Source organism: Eleutherodactylus coqui, chromosome 10 (genome assembly GCF_035609145.1).
Source record: "Eleutherodactylus coqui strain aEleCoq1 chromosome 10, aEleCoq1.hap1, whole genome shotgun sequence".
In the NCBI taxonomy this organism is placed as follows: domain Eukaryota; kingdom Metazoa; phylum Chordata; class Amphibia; order Anura; family Eleutherodactylidae; genus Eleutherodactylus; species Eleutherodactylus coqui.
The window spans coordinates 43,068,015-43,087,874 of record NC_089846.1 but is presented as its reverse complement, the minus strand read 5'-3'; the positions used below and the strand labels follow the sequence as shown (position 1 = coordinate 43,087,874).

Below are 19,860 nucleotides of genomic sequence, written 5' to 3'. Positions count from 1 at the left end.
AGGTGGTTTCACATGGGCAATAAAATTGCGCAATGCGAGAATGAGGAAAAACGCAGAATTATGAAACCAATGATTTTCAGTGGTTTCCTTCACATTCGCGATGTTTTTACTCATGCGATGTTGCGAGGGGAAAAAATTGCGACATCTCCCATGTTCCCCTATGGAGCCTCCTTTTTATCGCAACGCAAAGCACGAACTTGCGATTTTCATGCGATACCTTTTTAACATTAGAAAGTCCTATTGACTTTCGCACTAAAAAAATGCGTTAGGAAATCATAAGCGGCAGCGATGTTTTTGTAAGAGAAAAACCGCTGACGCTCAAATATCACGGGAAAAAAAGTTGCGGTTTGGCCGCAATTTTCTCACCGCAATAACTCGATTGGCTGTGTGAAATTAGCCTTATAAGCCAGTTATTCAGTGTGTATATATGTCGTGTTACTGGCTTTTTCTGCCATGCTGAGGGGTTTTACACCTATATGTGTAGATGGACGCCTCACGCCCTCCTCTGCCTGATATACAAGGGCCGTTTATCTAGCAGTGTATGGGAAATCCCTGCAGCCTTTTCCTGTTCACCTCTCCCAAAACAGCGGTGCTCTGTTCCATCATACGGGACCAGACTGAGTGCTCAACACAAACCTTACAGCCTGGAGAGCAGCTTATAAAGGGGTTATTTCACAAGCTCTGGAGTACATGTTGATGTTACTACATGCTATATCTGACTTTTTAAAGTCTTGCTATAGCTGAATGCAGACTTGTCTTTCTGGCCGGTACTTTGCTTCACCCTTCAGCTCTCTAGATCCGAAAGTTTTGTTCATTTCTTACTTTTTTTTCACCTTTGCTTGCATCGGATCTGTCCATTGTGATGCAGCTTCCCCACAATCTCATCCCACCCCCGCAGTCTGTAATTTAAGAGGTACGGTGCAGCGCAAAATTGTTAGTTTGTAGGGCCATGCACTGCTAAAGTCGGGGGTGGGTGTTAGCGCCGGGAATCTATTCAATAAACAAAAGTGCACTATGTAAATAAGGCTAACTTCTCAGGGGCGAGCGCGATATCTGGCTGTGAATCACGGTCCAAAATTGTGCTTGCCAACATGCGATTTCCCCATGGATGTGATTTTGTGTTATCTCAAAACCGCCTCGCATCACTTCAGGGAAGTAGCGATCCTCTGCCGTGGTGGAGTATTACGGAGTGTCTCCCATTGTTAGTGGGGAGACCTTGCATCACTCAACGATGGGCGATGTGATGCAAGGGCACACCCAAAGTTAGAACATGCCGAGATTTTTTTTCCCGCATCACAGTGCGATGCAATGTGAAAAAGAAATTGCTCATGTGTATGACCCCATTCAGAAGAATAGGGTTCATATGCGTGCAAGATTTGTGCGTCTCGCACATCTTCTTGCCCGCGTGAAGCCGACCTAGCACATGTCCAATGGTAAAGTAATCGCTTAAAAGATGCAGTCCCCAAAATGAAATTAAGTGACAGTATTTTAGTAAATTTTGGGGAACTCCCTTGCAGAGCTGACTTGTCAGGAGGAGGTTGGAGCCGCACGGGACGGCTTGTGTGCGCTGGCAGAGGAGAGGCATCCTCGAGGTCAAGAGCAGACTGGTCTTGCAGGGCACGAACAAGCCATATTGGAGGCCTCCTTATGGGCACTGTATGACCCGATTGTATGTCACCGAGCCGGTGTAGGAGCATCGGGGTGTTTTTGGAGTCTGTTTTTGCGTCTGGTCCCGATTAGAACGAGGGTCGAGACCTATTAATTAGTGACAAAGATGCATTAAATATGGAGAAATGAGGCATGTGCCTGGACATCCATGCAAGCCACAGAACTAGTCTGCTTGTATGTCCGCTTGCATGGACGTCCAGGCCGCATTTCTCCACATGAAGCCTTGAACGAGTCCTGCTTATTTTTAGTTTTTTAATATATTTGTATTCTTTTATTTCAGGCAACCAGTCCCTTTCTGCATATTGGTGCTGTGATCGGTGTGTCTGCTCTGGCCTGGGTGCTTGCTGGTTATTTTTGGGAAACGAAGAATAAAGGTGACCAGTTGTCTTTCCTTCACCATTTCCATATTAAAAACATTTAAGTTCAGATATGAGGTCCTGAGAGAGGTTTCTGTATTACCCTGTTTATGTAGATAGGTGTGTAATTATCATCTTTTTTTTTATCTCTGCAGTGTTAAAATATCTTCTTCCATTGGTATACATCATTCTGGTTTGTGCTCTGTTTGTGAGTCCTGTCTTCATTTCCTCACCCTGTATCATAAAGGCATCAGAACTTCCTCCAAAACCATGGTTCATGGGTCATCGTGGGGCACCAATGGTACACTCTCTGGGTGGTTTGGTATAAGATTGCTATCCGCAAGCGCTCCAATCATAAATCAATGATCTGATTTTCTTTTCCAGCTTGCTCCAGAAAATACAATGTCCTCATTTGACAAGATGGTGAATTCTGGAGGAAAGGTGTTTGAGACGGATGTCATGGTGAGGTAGGAGAACATGTGGTTTTTAAAGGGAAGAAAAAAACAAACCAAGAGCTGCAGATGCAATAGTCATCTTTTTTTTCCCAAACATTTAGTTGGGATGGAATCCCCTTCCTAATGCACGATGAAACTCTACTGAGGACCACCAATGTGAAGGAAGTTTTTCCGGACCATTCAAGAAAAAGTTGCTCAAACTTCACCTGGTCTGAACTGCAGGAGCTGAACACTAGTGAATGGTTTCTGCAGGTAATCAAAGATTTTGCTGATGGTTACATTTTTGCGTCTTTAATGTACATTACTTTTCTCTTTTGTTAACCTATTGTTGCTTGTTTTTAGAAAAACCCTTTTGGAACAGCCGGTTCACTGACAGAAGATCAGTTAAAGGAGGCTATGCAGCAGAAAATTCCTTCACTTGAGGAAGTTTTGATTGCGTGCGAGAAGCACAACATCTCTATAATGTTTGACCTGCGTCAGCCACCTCCGGGTCACCCATATTATGAGAGCTTTGTGAATGTCACTGTTAATACAATTCTGAACACTTCTATCCGCCATGATCTGGTGAGTTGCTTTGTGTAATGTATTGGGAATGATAAGGATATTAGTCCGCGTTTAAATTGAATCCTGCTTAGGGCTTTATGTCCACGGGTGGATTTTTGCTGTGGAATCGGGAGCGGGCGTCCACCTCCGGATACCGCAGCAATAAACCTCCACAGCATGCTATGGAAAAACGATTCTTCATGGACACGAGTGGAAACCAATTGTGGCTCCTGCTTGTGGATGAAAAATCACAGCATGCTCCATTTCACTGCGGTTCCTTCATGGACTGCTTCCGTTGAAGTCAATGGAGGCCATCTGACCCACAGCCAGTCCGCAATTGACATTGCGGACGAGCTGCGGATTCCGCAGGAAGAGCAGCAAAAACAGTCTATACTGCACATGTGCGCCAGCGGGCACATCCGCAGTACAGAAAAAAGAGGACAGGTACGTAGGGTCGCAGGCCGTGGGCACGGGCGGATTCCGTGCGGGATTACCCATGGACCTGAGGCCTTACAGTTCCTAGTTGCCATTTTGCCAGCATTAATTAAAATCTAGATTCAGATTTTATTAAATTAATTGTCTTGTCATTTGCTTTCTCCAGATACTCTGGCTACCAGATGATGAGCGGGAGGACGTTATTAAAACTGCGCCAGGTTTCAAACAGATTTATGGTAGACGGAGGGAAAAAAATGACACTAACATTTTGTATGATGTGAATCTATCGTATACAAATATAAGTTTGAGCGAAATCAGGTAAGAAACGTAAAGCGCTCAAGTAAAATCTGTCTGTTTTTCGCAGATTCCTTCCGTGCCTTTTTGTTTTGGGTTCCTCTCGACCCAGTATTGGCACTCATGGAAGGAGATGCATTTTCTGGCTTTTGCTTGTGAAACCATTCACATGTAATTGTAAGCTGTCTGTACTTTTCTCCTCTCACCCAGGTGGTATCGTGGAGATAATATATCGGTGAATCTATTTGTGGTTAACAAGCCCTGGTTGTTCTCATACGTCTGGTGTGCCGGAGCCACGTCTGTCACCACTAATGCATGCCATCTCCTCAAGGATCTGACGCAACCAATATGGCTGATGGTGAGTCCATGTACCGCTGTCACAACCTTATAAGATATCCATCCGCTAAGCTGACTTATTCCTATTGGCATCAGACTTTAAAGGGGTCATTTGTTTTTTATTTAGGGAACCTGTCATGTCCCCAAAGCACCATAAAATAAGTTATGGCGCTGTTAGGGGAGGTGACAGGGAGCCGGGTGACGTATGGTGCACCCAGGGGGCTTTTAAAAGAGTCAGATTTCTTGCCACTCGTCTTTTTCAGAGGATGATGGCGCTGGATCTGGTAAGTATAAATTAAATACCTCACCCAACTCCATGTCACGTCTCCTAACGGCACCATAAGGCTGGGTTCCCACACAGCGTATTCCCGGTGGAAATCTAGCGGTTTGGCCGCAGCAAAAGACCGCAAGATTTTCGCCGGGAAACCGCTGCTTCAAAACCTGCGTCACTTAGCCGCAGGTTTTGGAGTGGCTTGGCTGCACACTTTTCCGTTGCGACCGGCGCTCACATAGAGGGAGCACTAATTAACCCTTTAAAGACCAGCCACTTTTGGGGTTTCGTTCTGATTTTCTCACTCCTATGTTCCAAGCGCTATAACTTTTTTTTTTTTTTTTACTATTCTGTTGACAGAGCCATATAAGGGCTTGTTCTTAGTGGGACCAGCTACATTGTGTAATGGTGTCATATACCATGTAAGGTATTGAAAAACATTAAAGAATTTCTAAGTGGGGTGAATTGTAAAGACGGAAACATTTTCTTGACACTTTGTTGTACCGTAAAAAGGTCCTATCTTGGTTCTGCAATGCATCACTTGTCCAAGCAGAGCTTGCATTGTCGGGCCGCAGCACTTTGCTGTAACCACGTATGTCTTTTGCTGTGCGGTAAACTCTGCTGCAGGTGTCGGTATTAGAGATGAGCGAGCGTACTCGGATAAGCACTACTCGCTCGAGTAATTGGCTTTATCCGAGTATCGCTGTGCTCGGGTCTAATGATTCGGGTGCCGCTGCGGCTGACAGGTGAGTCGCAGCGGGGAGCAGGGGAGAGCGGGCGGGAGAGAAGGAGAGAAAGATCTTCCGTCCGTTCCTCCCCGCTCTCCCCTGCAGCTCCCCGCTCCGTGCTGGCACCCGAATCTTTAGACCCGAGCACAGCGATACTCGGATAAAGCCAATTACTCGAGCGAGTAGTGCTTATCCGAGTACGTTCGCTCATCTCTAGTCGGTATCCTAAACATGTTAGGAAGTGTTTGTGATCCCGTTTTGTTGACTGTTTAAACTCTATCACTCTAGAACAACTTGCATCTTTACCTTCCTTTATAGGATCCTGACAGCTATTTAATCATCTGGATAGTAGCAGATGTTCTGGCTCTTGTTCACATAATTTGGGCATTTTTCGTGCAGAGGTAAGTAGGGTGGAAGGAATGTGATGAGATATATAATTGGGTGTGTTAGGCTGCTTTCACATCTGCGCTGGATCCTCAGTTTGGAGGTTCCGTAGCGGATCCGGCACAAAATACCAATCAGAATCCGCCACAAAATGCCAAACAGTTGAGTGGAAACCAAATGGACCCCATTATAGTCAACGGGTCCGTTCAGTGCTGTTCGGTTCTGTCATAAGACGGATTCATTCGGCCAGGGGATCCCCCTTTCCTGCTTCTAGAAGAGTAAAGAAGCAAAACCCCCAACATAGATGTGAAAGCGGCCTTAAGCTGCTTCCACACCTGAGTTAGAGATCCGTTCAGGGTTTCTGTCTCTCTGCTCTTTTTTTGGAGGAGAGAAACTGGGGAGAAAAATGAAAAATAAAAAACTTTTTTTTTTTTCCTTACCATTGATTTCAATAAGGTTTAAAAAAACAAAAAAACGCAAGGCTTCCACGCTTAGTTTTTTTTTTTTTTTTTTGTTTGGAAAGCTAATGCTGCAGACTGCGCTATTTTTCTGTCCAAAGAAACGGAAACCTGACTGAGTGGAAGCAAATGGAAGCATGTCTGTTTTTTTTTGTTTGTTTGTTTTTTTGAAACTCCCAATGGGAGAAAAAAAAATGGTGTTTTTTTTCCCTTTAGTTTCTCTCCTCCAAAAACTGAGATGGAAACCCTGAAACGAGCCCTAACACAGGTGTGAAAGCAGTCTACGGTCGCTCTCACACACACAGTCTGTATAGCTCCGCATTTCGCCAACGTTTTCAAATGCATTGTACAGCATTCAACAGCATTTTTTACCGCACTCCATCATTGTAACGGGCGATGAAGTGCTTAAATGCAAGAAAATATAGCAGACTGCGCTCCAAAATCATGGCGTTAGAACGGTATTTTGTGAAGCCTCATTGAAATCAATGGAGGCACTGTACAAGTTTTAGGCTGGGATCACACAGGACCGAAATCTTGCAGAATGACCGCACGGAAATACAGCGAGCTTTCCGCTGGAGAAATCAGCTTCAAAACCTGCGGCCTTTCTTCACGGATTTTGGAGCGGCTTCGCCGCCTGCACTACGCTACAGCCGTCTCTTCCCATAGAGAGGAGAGAAGCCACACAGAAACGGGGAAAGAATTGACATGCTGCGGCTTTAAATTCCATATGCATGTCAATTTCAACACGGCTTGGCCACAACGCAGCATGTGAACGAGATTTTTGCAAATCTCGGCCATTTTGCTGGCTATCCTGGTATATAAAGCAGGTGGAAAGTCCGTGTGACCCCAGCCTAACAGAGGTGTTTGAAACGCTGCGGTAAACGCTGTAAGGCCCAATGTCCACAGGCGGATTTGATTTGCGGAAGATCCTCAAATCAAACCGGACATAGGGATGCATCAGCGTCCGCAAAGCAGCTAAAAGCACGTGGATGTGGTTTCATTTTTTTCCCCCGGCGTGAGGATCGCACGCGTGGGAAGAAATCGCAGCATGCTCCATTTTCCTGCGGATCTCGCAGGGACAGTTTCCATTGAAGTCAATGGAAGCCGTCCGATCAGTGGCACAGCCACAGCTGACACTGTGGACATGCCGCGGATTCGTGGGAAAGCAGGATATACAAAAAAAAAAAAAACACAGGGCATTCGCCGGGCTGAAGAAAGAACGTTCGGGCGCGACAGAGAAGTCCCTGACTGGATTCGGTGAGGTTAGAAATAGAGATGAGCGAATGTACTCGGTAAGGGCGATTTCGCAATCGAGCACCGCGATTTTCAAGTACTTCACTACTCGGGTGAAAAGTACTCGGGTGCGCTGTGGGGCGGGGGGTTGCAGAGGGGAGTGGGGGGTAGCAGCGAGGAACAGCGGGGAGCCCTCTCTCTCTCCCTCCCCCCCCCCCCCCACTCCCACAGCGCACCCGAGTACTTTTCACCCGAGTAGTGAAGTACTCGAAAATCGCGGTGCTCGATTGCGAAATCGCCCTTACCGAGTACGTTCGCTCATCTCTAGTTAGAAACCTTTTTTATGCCCGCGGGCACGGACAAATTCTGCTGCGGGATTCAGCAGGGCAATCCGTACGTGCACGTGGACATTGGGCCTAAAAAGTGCTGTGGATAAGCGTGGCCTTATATCTAACTTTTGTTACATTTTCTTTAAACATTGTGTTGCTGCATGACGGATATTCTCCTTGTAGATGGGTCGGTGCTTGCCACCCTCATATGTGAAGCTTGAAGAAGTATTTCTGGCTCCGGGTTTTACTTACTGCTCAAGAAATCACACACTATAATTAATTATATTAGTGGTGTTTTTCTTATGTTGGTTTTGGCGAAAAGCACAGCGGCCAGATGTTTTATCTGAAAGTCAGCGGGGAATTATTAAACGCTACACCAACAGCGCGGGGTTTTTGTGGCTGTTTTTTCACTTGTTACACTTTTCTGGGTCAGTGTTCTTCTTTTGCAATTGCAGCAGGCTGTCAGTTTTTTTTGTGTTTTTTTTTTTTTTGTTTGTTTGTTTCTGGTATCTTTACATAGGTTCTACATAGGACAAAAGAGCTACTAGAAAAAAATGCATGTTAATGTGTAAATTTAAAAAAAATGCCAACCAAAAACACGTATAAGGCCGCTTTCACACGGGCAACAAAATCACACGATTTTCTTGCGATGCGACAGTGCTACAAATCGCATGTATGTGAAGCCCACGCTTTCCAATGGGTTCCTTCATATTAGTGATGTTTTGTAGGCTGCAACATTGCGAGAAGAAAAAATCCCGGCCTGCTCTTTACAGCCGCGATATGCAATGTTTTGTAGCCCATGTTTCCCTATGGAGTTTTCTTTTCTGTTGCATCACATGAAAATGTAGTTTTCGTGTGGTGCAACTTTTACTGTAGGAAGTCCAACTATTTGTCCCTAAAATAAGCACTCACTACCTAACGGGCGCTGTCCGCTCCAGCACACTTCTCCTCCCGAAGCTCCAGCACACTTGTCTGTAGTCTTCAGCCAGCGTTTCCAGGTGAGGGGGGTCAAAAATCCCGCCTCCGGGTAGCGCTGGCTCTGATTGGTTCTCTAGTTCAGCGGCTCTGATTGGTTTTCTAGCTCAGCGGCTCAGCCAATCACCCGCCGCTCGATGAACCAATCATAGCCATTGCATTTTCTCGCATCCATAATGCTGTTGCCTGTGTGAAAGAGGCCTTACGAACACATGTAACATTGTAAAAATGTTGGCTTTTTTGGGGGGTAGGATAAGCCTAAGGCCCCTTTCAGACAAGCATATTTCATGTCTGTATTTTGCAATAAGTAATACAGAACTAATGAAAATCCTTTCTTATGAGTGTATAAAATACATAGGCATTTGAAAAGCGCAGCATGCGCTAGTTTCATCGGTTTTACAAATGTAAGTCGCCCATTGAAGTATATAAAGGGTGAATATGGATGCATCAGTATAGTATTCAGTATTTGGATCCATTGGTTTAAATTTTCCGTTGGGCAAAAAATGTGGTTAGTTTTTGCCAATTTGAATTTATTGGTATTATTTCCGAATACTGATGAAATACTAATGCATCCCAGAGAGACGAACATGCTACAAGTAAAGCCTAAGGTCTTGTTCACATAACAGTCAGTATCAGATCCGCAACGGATTTTTTGATGTGGGGCTGACACTTAATCTGCTGCATTAATCCATAGTTTAGTGTGTGTTCTGCTTCCGTCAATGGGGGAAGATCCTTGTGCGGCCTTCTAACAGGGATTCTGCGTAAAGAAAATTTCACATGTCAATTATTTTCTTGTGCGACAAAGACTTTAAAATCTGCATTGTATGAACTACGGTGCAGACTTAAAAATAATCATCTTTATTTATATAGCGCCAACATATTCCGCAGCGCTTACATAAATAAATTACGCAAATAAAAACAAAACCACGGTTACATGTAGTAATCAATTGATGGAAACAGTAAGGGTCCTGCTCCAACGAGCTTACATACTACAAATGGTGGGGTGATACAGAAGGTAAAGGGCTGGAGATGTGCACGGTATGGTGAGGTGGGGAGTGTGGGATGCTATACACAGACAATGGTCAGGCCGTATAGTGGCGGAATCGGTATGACTGCAGGTGCCGGTTGATTTCGGCTCGCAGAGATTTCAATCGGTGGGACAGGGAGCATGTTGTTATGCAGAGAACAGAGGCCTTTGGTTGAGGGGATACAGTATGACTCCCTGAAGAGGTGCGTTTTTAGAGCACGCCTGAAGTTTAGTGTGTCAGGGATTCCCCGTATAACGTTTGGTAGTGCGTTTCAGAGATTACAGTCCAGACTTCCATTACATCCAACAGAATGATAAAATTGTACAGATTTCAGCACTGAATACACTGCAAAATTGTTGTTAGGTCAGTGTGAGCTACTTTGCTAGGGGTCTGAGTTCTCTGTGCACTTGTGTTCTGGATTACTGATGGAATGGGTTTTGTCTAGGTTGCTGGTTAAGTGGTTCTTAATCCATCCTCACACTTAGAGCTGTGTTAATCAATTGTTCTACTCAGTCTCCTTCTGGACTTGCTGGAGAGCATAGCGGTGTGCTGTCACTCATACGCTGCTTTTGCTTCCTGGGTTTTCTACAAGCATTTAAGATAACTTCTATGTTTTGTTTTATGGTAGATCATGTGCATTGGGATACGGTTTTTGGTATCGCCAGGTCAGGGTGAGCGAGTACCCCAGATTCCGGCAGGAGTGCGTCCTTATCAGGGCGATCCACTCATTATTAAGGCAGGGGTTATTTCACCTTTTACAGTCCTATAGGGAGATTTCCCGTTTACTTTAGTTTCTCGTTTTCCACTATCTGTTTGTTGGGTTTTGTGCTGTTAACAGTCCCCATGTGTTTATAACTTTATCCGCATGTGGTAGCAGACGCTACAATGATGCCATATTGAAAAAAGCCTAAACATTTTGATTGGTTTCAGATAACTAAAACACTTCTGCTCCTTGCTTCTGTTTTGGAACTATTAGATAGTGGAAACAATGTCACACTGCCCAGATATCCACCAGCTATTTGGGTTTTTTTTTTCTCTCGTCAAATTTTTATCTGTTAGTGAGCACTGTGATAATTTTTTTTTTTTATTTTAACAAATGTTATTAGGAGTTAGACAGGAAATTCTGCAATCTGGATCTTATCTGTGGCGTCCCTTCACCATAGATAGGATCCATATTGCAGTTTGCAAATGGTTTTGAGACTGAAGCTCACTTTAAGGGCTTATTCAGATGACCGTATATCGGCTGCGTTTTCACGCTGAGCCGATATACGATGTCCTTGTCTGAAGGGGGGGGGGGGGGATGGAAGAGCCAGGAGCAGGAACTGAGCTCCCGCCCCTCGCCACAATTTGAAATGGGAGGGGAGGAACTGGGGTGGAGCTAAGCGGCGGGGGGGGGGGCACTTAGTGGGGGGCGGGGGCTCAGTTCCTGCTCCTGGCTCTTCCATCCAAATTTTAAAATTGAGAAAAATTCGTTTGTTTTTTTTTTCTTTTATCCCGCTTTTGCTACCAGAATAATTAATTAAAAGCTACCAAAATGGTGGGATTGAAAAGTACAACTCATCCCGCTTTGAAGAAAAAAAAAGGCCCCATATGTATACATTGACTTATAAATAAACTTTGGAATGAGACGATGAAGAAACAGACAAAAAATTTGCTATGTCCTTAAAGGGGTGTACCTATCTGCTTTTCAGAACTGTGATGAGAAACTGAAGCTATGATTACTGGCCACCCAGCCGGAGCCTACAGAAAAAAGCAGAGGACTTCATCTGAGTTCTGTTTCTGTAGCTCTCAATGAAATGAATGGGAGTTACGGAAACTGTGTAGCACGCGTCAATGAGAACTACGGAAGCAGCACTTGGCTGAAGCCCTCTCCTTTTTTCGATAGGTGGTCAGGATATTGCGCTGGTTTTTCTATCTCAGCCGTGAAAAGATGGGAACACCCCTTTTAAGGCACAAGAGTTGCATCCTTAAGCGGTTAACCTTAATAGGCCCAACTTCATAGATGTTGGAACTGTGGTTTCCTCTATTGAGCTCCAAATTCCCTTTACACAGTTATGATGCGATAGATGCCACTATAGGGCCTGTTAACTTACATATTGAACTCGTAAACAGAACTTAGCTTTCATTTGATGTGTCAGAAAGAATGGGCCTTTAACTTGTTGTTTCTTGGGTACTAGGAAACCCTTCTAGGTGTTCCCATAGTACTTAATGCATGGGGATCCATTGGTTTCTTTTCTAAATATTTTTTTTCTTTCAGAGCATGCTCCAGAACAAGGGAAGAAGAAGGTATGATATAATATTCTATGGCATTATGACTTGCATGATACAAACAACACAATTCTTGCTTTTGCACAACTAGGTGTTCTTTCACTTTTGCTGAAAGACATAATGGGAAAATATGTGCAAACTATATTGTACCCGACGTAATCTACTTGGCTTCTCGTATAATGACATCTTCTGCAATCAGGCTTTGTCATAGTGAATGATCTCATGAGCAAACAACCATAAAAGTCAATCGAAAAAAAATAAATACCAATTCAAAATGGAGCTCCGAGCGGTAATCTCCTCCTTTTATAAATGGGTTTTCTGACTTGAGGAAAAAGAATTCTAAGGGCATGTTCACACGGTGGAAAAATTATCACCAAAATCCGCATCTTTTTGATTTCCACGCAGATCCACATGCGGAATTCATACACGGAAAATCATGTTTCTGAATCAGGAAATAACGTCACTTCTTGATGCAGATGGGTCAAGAGGGGTGTCGGCTCAGCCTCTCACCAGCCAAGCCAGAAACCTACTGCACACTGATGAGGGGCAAACACCCCGAAACAGCTGTCTGTGCATGGATTTCTGGCTTGGTTTCCTATTTCCAATCATTGTTTTGCAGACTTCTTAAAAAGTCGTACATTGATTTGCAGGAATGCTGTCATCCAATAGATGGTGCTGCAGAGGTATTGTTCCATCTTGCTTATTTACATTTCTTGATGCAGAAACGCATGGAAAGGTGATTATCCGCATCAGATTTCCATTTGCAGATTTCGCCCATTGATGGGGCAAATTCTGCATGCACATCTGTGTGAAAATCTGTGTCAGAAAAACACAGATTTTTGACACAAATTTTAGAGGTGGGATTTTTCCATGGTAAATTCTGCCGTGTAAACATACCCTAAGACTGTGGAACCATGTAAAATAAAGAAATAAGCATTACTCTCTTCCTTCAGCGGCTTCCTGTCCAGCATTGCTTATTTCTTTATTTTACACAGTTCCAAGGCCATAAAAATATTTTAAGTTAAAAAAAAACCCTTTAACCCTTTCCAATCCACTGTCTGACCTCTAAAGACATTATGATTTAAGGCTGAATAGCTCCGAAGTTGAAAGAAGTCCGTCAGGGGTTCTCTTACTGTATATTGCCAGCCTCTCTGCTGTCAGAGCCTATCTAATGTGTCACCTCATGCAGTACTGGCTTTAGCCAGCAGATAGCGCCGTTGTATAATGGCAGAAAGAGTAAGCCCCCAAGGAAAACCAGAATATGAATTGGATTGGAAAGGGTTAACATAATCACGGGCATGGAGTAGAAAATGTGTGCAGACCAGAAGACTGAAATCGGTTGCTACAAAGTATCATGGTTCCAAACATCAGAAAATTAAATAGACTTTACATTTAAAATTAACCCTTTCCAATCCCATTTCCCTGCCACCGCACACCATCCAGCTCTTATATATTTTGGATGGAAAAGCAAATTATGCAATATCACTGAAAATAACTTTAGTTCTTTTCAGTGATATTGCATAATTCTAGAAGGCCTCTTTCTGCCACCGTGACTAGGAAAGCAAATATGTGGATTCCTTGAAATTACTCAAGAGACATAAAAATGACGTCATGATGATTTTATTAGCAATTTTTTGCAAATTAAAAATTAGCTCTGAGAGTTTCACATCAGGAAGATTCTTTTTAATAATCCTGTAAATATACATATATTCATATAACATCTATCAATTTCTCTATCTCTGTAATATAGTGCCATACAAAGCCATCCTATAACTGCATACAGTGTGTATAGTACATGTTTCTAACACTATGCAGAACAGCTCTCCGATGTCGGAGGCTGTTCTGTATGTATGTTACAGTATGCAGGACAGCGCTTTGATGTCAGAGGCTGTTCTCCATATGTAGGTTACAGTATATTATGCTCCATCGGAGAGCTGTCCTGCATACTGTAACATACATATACAAAACGTCCTCCGACATCGGAGAGCTCTCCTGCATAGTGTTATAGATGGGTTTTGAACCTTGCCCGATGTCAGAGCTTTGCAGGGAAATCTGAATGTCAGACGAGGTCAGACACTGGATTGGAAAGGGTAAATTATGATGGTTGCAGACACGATTCTTATAGCTCCTATGGTCCCAAAAACAAATGCCCATCCCTCCACAATAACACCCAATACCATATTAATTGCGGGAAAGGACGAGGTGGGTTTTATTAGCATAATTCAATCAGTACTAATAGACAGCCCTAATGATTAACTTGCTATGGTACAGGTTGCTGTCCTATCCCATCCCAGCTTTTGAGCCAGAGTGGACATACACGCTCAGGTCCCACATCCCCTTTAACTATCTCTCCCAAGGCCATCTACACACCCACCATGACAAGTACAATCCACAACCAAAATACAAAATCAATAATTAGTATTATTTAAATATTGCCATCATATGTCGCAGTGCTTTACAAATCAACTTTAAGCATACAAACATGTGTCGCACCCCTTCACCTATGGAAAAACACCATATACACTATGTTTTGCTATATATTTTTAATGTTGATTTTAAGTTTTTATCACGCCTCCACAACCCTTTCCCTTTTGACCTCTTTGCATTCTGTACAGTCAAGGGGCAGGTAGGTGAGTGCTTCACTTACTTGGAGGGCTCCGGACTCTGTGCATCCCCCTGCACATCATCAGGGTGCTCATCCTTCCTAGGCTGAATGTCCACTTGTGTCTTTGATTTACGGAACCCACGCGAGAGATCCACAAATCAAAGCCGCTCATAGGGATGCATTAGCATCCGCAAACTATTTAAAAGCATGTGGATGCAATTTTCTCCCGGTGTGCAGCGTTGCACGCTGCGGGAGATAATCGCAGCATGCTCCATTTTGGCCGCAGATTCCGCGGGACGGCATCAATTGAAGTCAATGGAAGCCGTCATATCCGCGGCACAGCCACAGCTGCCATTTTGGCTGTGCGCGGATGCCACAGGAGAGCAGGAGATTAAAAAAGAAAAAGCACTGCGCATGCGTCCGGCACATCAGGACGCATCCGCCGTGCTGAAAAAAGAACATCCGGCCAGCACAGACAAGAGGGAGCAGGAATGGTAAGAAAACCTATTTTCCTTCCAATGTCCGCAAGCATGTAGGGATTCCGTTGCGGGATTCAGCAGTGGTATCCGTGCGTGCAAGTGGACATTGGGCCTTAGTGCCTGGAGCTCAGAAGTTTACTAGGGAAATATGAACGTTGTGTTAAATCTGTGTGGAACAATTTATATAGTCATGGTCCACGGTATACCCAGAATATTTCCACTTACATCTATCCTAGCTATTAGAGCTTAAAGGGAACTGGTTGCCTCTCTACAGCACCATAAAGTAAGTTTTGGTGACAGGGAGCCAGGTGATGGAATTTTTTTTATACTCAACCGGTCCCTGGTTCCAATGCTGTCCCCCCCCCCCGAAGATTGTGCAATGAACAGAAATCTGACTCTTCAGATTGACGATGGTTGTATGGGAGTGTGTGTGCACGGCAATACAAAGAGAGTCGGATTTCCGATGCGCCATAAGATCTTTAGGAGGGAACAGCGCTGGAACAAAGGGGCAGGTGAGTATAAAAAAAATCCTTCGCCCAACTCTGTCACTTTCCCTAACAGCGTCATAACCTCATTTACGGTGCTGTAAGGAGGTGATTAGCTCTGTAACGATCCGGTTCAGGATTGGAGTCTCTTTGTTGTAAGCGGTGCTGATCGGTAGCATGATCAGGAAAAGCCATAGGTCAGTACAAGGGTAATATCGGTTGTAGTGCGAGAGGAGCAAGTAGGTAGTATAGTCAGTGGAAGCCAGAGGTTGGTACACGGGTAGTATCTGTTCACAGTACAAGAGGAGCAGGCGGGTAGCGTAGTCAGTAGAAGCTAGAGGTCGGTCCACGGGTAGTATCGGTTCGCAGTACAAAAGAAGCAGGCGGAGTTGGGGGAAGCCAGAGGTCAGTACACTGAGCAGCTATTAGTAGATGGAGGAGCAAGAAGAGGAGCTTGATTAGAGGTTGGGAGCTCAAACTCGCGGGGAGGAAGTGGGAGGCCAGGTTTATATATAGTGTCCAATCAAGGGAGTAGGGCGGAGCCAAGTAGGAAGTCAGGAACTGAAAATAACAGGAGCAAGGACTAGGCTAAGGTTCAGGAGGGGAGCTGTCCATAAGGGTGGATAGCTCAGCAGGGAGAGCTACTGTTTGGAGCACAGGAGCTTCTGTTTTCCAGCCCTGACAAGTTCCCTTTTAAATACCACAAACAACCCCTGGAGAAGTGTGACATCGGGAAAATCCCTTTTTAAGAGCAACACACACACTATTAAGTATGAGGCCTCAATCTGTTTGTTAGACACATATTGATATCTGGTTGTACCCATTGTATGAGTTGATTGGGTTTGAACAACTTGTGCAGAGTTTGACATCATGTACTTTTTTGCTTTGTAGAGTCTGAAGCTGTATTACTGATGATGATTGAGAATTTGGTTGCGTAACCACACTGGACGCCTCCTTCATTGCCAATACAATTTATTGGCTTCTACATCATTTCAGACGGACGGCTGGAGCATGAGTAGACTAAACTGGACCACTTCCAGATACCTGCGCTGTCTAATCTCTGGACAAATCTTAACTACTAAATCGTAGGAAGCACTTAAGACTGCTGCATACAGAAGTTCTTTGCAAAGTTCTTGGTCTGTTTTGGATTACTTGGGTTGTAAAGTATTTTTAACTGTGAAATCTGTCTGTCTGGCATTTTTCTTTTGTGTTTGTTGCTCAGTACATAACTTATTGGTGTTGGTGAATAATTCTGTATGAAAATGGAAGATGGTAAAATGCCTTTGTAGTACTACGTATAAGAAGGTACAGGGGGTGGACAAAAATATGGAAACGCCGTACGAAATGCATGCCTTAAATTACATGGGATTACAAATCCTATTTCAATTAGACATGTAAAGACCAATTTTAAGTGGAAGTAATATGCCACAAATGCTGTCATGAAGAAGTGAACATCTGTCTGAGCAACAAGGTTCCATTGATCAGGGGCTTGAGCCACTCAGCTGCTGTTAGCAGCTGGCTCCCAAAACCACCCAGAGCAGGGCAAGAGGTGCAGTAAACTCAAATTTGGTGGGAAAGCTGTCAGCCAAGCAAGGATCAAAAGGGCAACTCAGTGCTAATTATTAAAATCCCATGCATTTCGTATGAATGAATCAATGGATGTGGAAAAGCGCCAAATGGATGTTAATGGGCACAAAGGAAATTCCTTAAATGATGACTCACCTGGCACCGAGCGGTGGCCCCTTTGTGCCTAGGGGGACTCACCGCTTGGCACCTGAAGTCCAAGTGGGCTCGTAGATATTAAAAACTTGTTATCCCAGGTCCTCCTTACCGGCGGTCCAGGGCGGCAGCAGGGAGTGTTCCCCAACACTCACAGGTGAAGGGGTTAAAACTGGATGTCCAAAATGGAGTGAAAAAACTCTCTTGCGCTCCATGATAAGGGCGCTTTAGGCACAAACGCATTGCATTTCATTTTTGTCAGTGTCAGTCTGTTTGTTTCATTCCCCATGGATGGGTTTATTAAACATTGAGGATATCAATAACTTCTCTGGAGCGCAAGAGTGTTTTTCACTCTATTTTGGACATGCATTTCGGATGGTGTTTCCATATTTTTGTCCACCCCCTATAGCATCCCTATAAGTCAATGTCTGACTTTTTTTTACTAATTCTGTGGCATACTGACAGAAAATGCAGAGGAAAGGAGCAAAACAATGGGCAATTAAATGTGTTTTGTCTGGACAAATGCCATATTTATGACGCCCCGGTGCTACTATTTTTGTGCACATATGAATATGTTGCAAATAAGCACAGCTTTGAGTTGCGCTGGGCATGACTCATTCAGTAGCATTTTCCACTATTTTTAAAAGTAGAAAAGTGACAAAACAATTCCTGGTTCAGCTTGACATTGTTTTATGGTTAAGGAAAATTTGCTAACTGGGCATGTACCCTGATAATGAATGTGATACACACTGCACCCGTATTAATAAATCTGCAATCTTTTTCTCGTGTGTGTGTGTGTGTATATGTGTGCTAGACTTCTATAACAATAAGTTATGCTTGTAAATAGACTGTTACACAACAGTTGTGTTATACACAAAGTGGGTATTATTGTATCTTGACGCCACCGGAAGCTACGGGTTTGACAGGAGGAACGCCCCTCCCACGGCCCTAGCTCCTGATTGGGTCAAGAGCTGAAGGTCCTGGAAGGTGGTAAACGGCTGAAATGTGAGGCATAGTATGTGATATGTGACTGAGCAGCCCTCTGCAGAGAAACGCCTGTCCCCCGGCCCCGCTGCTGTGGCCTCCCAGCTGTGCTCCCCCTGCAGCTGTATGCGTCTGCAGGCTGTAACTCTCATTCCCCCGCCGCTGTAGGCTCCCAGCTGTCCTCCCCCTGCTGCTCTATGCGCCCTCAGCCTGTAACTGACAGCTGGCCGCTGCTGTAGCCTCCCTGCTCTCCTCATGCAGTGTGCGGGGGGACGCATGTAAAGGAGTGTAGCGCGACGCTGGCGGCTCCCTGCATCTGTGGTACTGTGTGTGTGGACGGCGTTTGTCACTTACGGGAGGACCGCCGCCGTGTCCTCGCTGCTGTTGAACGGAATGTTACAGATAAGTTAGAGGGGGGGGCGCTTCACTGCACTCTATCCTCACTCATGCCTACCACGCTTTGCGCTTCAACACAGAGCGGGGTGCCGCCCTCTGGTCCGCTGACAGGGAAGGGTTTTTTTCGCCTGGCCCAATCCTCGCCTGGAGCATAGGCCGTGAAGACCGTAGCTGCAGCCCGCCATGCATTAGAAGGACTTGCAGCTGCAGCAGTAGGTTACTGGGCTGCCAGGACGTCCGCTGTGCAGCCAATCACGTACAGGGGGCGCCCCCCCCCATCAATCTTGACACCACCAGGGCTTCCTGGTGGCGTCAAGATACAATAATACCCACAAAGTCCACTGGTTCCGGATTATGAAAAAGCATAGAGCAGGAATTGCGCAATCAAAGATTGCTGTGTAGCTTTGTGACCTTACACTAACATTGAGGTCAATGAGGTCACATTGTGAGTTGCAGCTTGACACTTCTGCAGGGTCGCAGGTTGCAAAAAATCCACTAAGGTTAAAATTTCTGCAATCCATGGTCAAGGCAAACTAGGATTGGCACTATGACTCCATTAACCTCAATGTGAGTGCGCGGTCATAGCGCTACATGGCGACCCTGGTTGTGGTCAGAAGTCAATGTGTAGCTATGGCCTACATGAAAAAAAAGTGGGGCAGCAAAGCACATTACAATGATACATATGTGTAGTTTGCATTACGGTTTCAATAGCCAAAGCTAGGAGTGGATGCCTAAAAGGAGAAAAAGTATAAAGGAAAGACTTTTAATGCAGATCTGCAGCAGATTTCACCCCTTAAATTCAAATGCAAGGGCAAAATCTGCTACAAAATCCTCAGCAAATCAGCGACGTGTGAATGTACCCTGAAGCTGTTTCTTTGGATCCCGGAATTGTATTGTATATAGTAACTGTCATTGTTTTGTTTTTTTTCCCTCCCTATAAATGGCATAGCCTCAGAGGACATGCTGCGGTTTAAACAGAAGTATGCCTGTAGAGATGAGCGAACGTACTCGTTTAGGGCGATTTCGCACTCGAGCACCACTTTTTCCGAGTAACTGACTACTCGGGCAAAAACATTCGGGGGGCGCCGGGGGGTTGCAGAGGGGAGTGGGGGGGAAGAGAGAGAGCTCCCCACTGCTACCCCTCGCTCCACCATGCCGCCCCCCGAATCTTTTCGCCCAAGTAGTCAGTTACTCGAAAAAAGCGGTGCTCGAATGCGAAATCGCCCTAAACGAGTGCGTTCGCTCATCTCTAGTCGTGAGGGATTTAAAGAAATCCAATTCACGTTATTACAAAATATCGGACTGCTGCTGTAGAAAAATCTTGTCCAAAGATGATAATGAATTACAGAAGTGATGTGTTTTTTTGTTTTGGAACAGTCTGTTCATTTTTAATAAACTACTAGTGATTTTTGAATGAAGCTTATTTCACAG

The 19,860-nt window shown here is 44.6% G+C and overlaps 1 protein-coding gene across 7 annotated transcripts in view; it reads left to right on the top strand.

Annotated features, from left to right (window-relative positions):
- Positions 1-17,830, top strand: part of GDPD2 (glycerophosphodiester phosphodiesterase domain containing 2) — a 64,756-nt gene extending 46,926 nt beyond the window's left edge. For all 7 annotated transcript variants that reach the window (XM_066580918.1, XM_066580916.1, XM_066580912.1 and 4 more), the window contains 10 exons: positions 1,949-2,042; positions 2,180-2,325; positions 2,409-2,491; positions 2,581-2,731; positions 2,822-3,043; positions 3,624-3,775; positions 3,962-4,109; positions 5,405-5,487; positions 11,751-11,779; positions 16,222-17,830. In XM_066580918.1, coding sequence (XP_066437015.1) covers positions 1,949-2,042; positions 2,180-2,325; positions 2,409-2,491; positions 2,581-2,731; positions 2,822-3,043; positions 3,624-3,775; positions 3,962-4,109; positions 5,405-5,487; positions 11,751-11,779; positions 16,222-16,268 — 1,155 coding nt within the window. In that variant the 3' untranslated portion in view covers positions 16,269-17,830. The remainder of the gene's footprint in view (positions 1-1,948; positions 2,043-2,179; positions 2,326-2,408; positions 2,492-2,580; positions 2,732-2,821; positions 3,044-3,623; positions 3,776-3,961; positions 4,110-5,404; positions 5,488-11,750; positions 11,780-16,221) is intronic.
- The last annotated feature ends 2,030 nt before the right edge of the window (positions 17,831-19,860 follow it).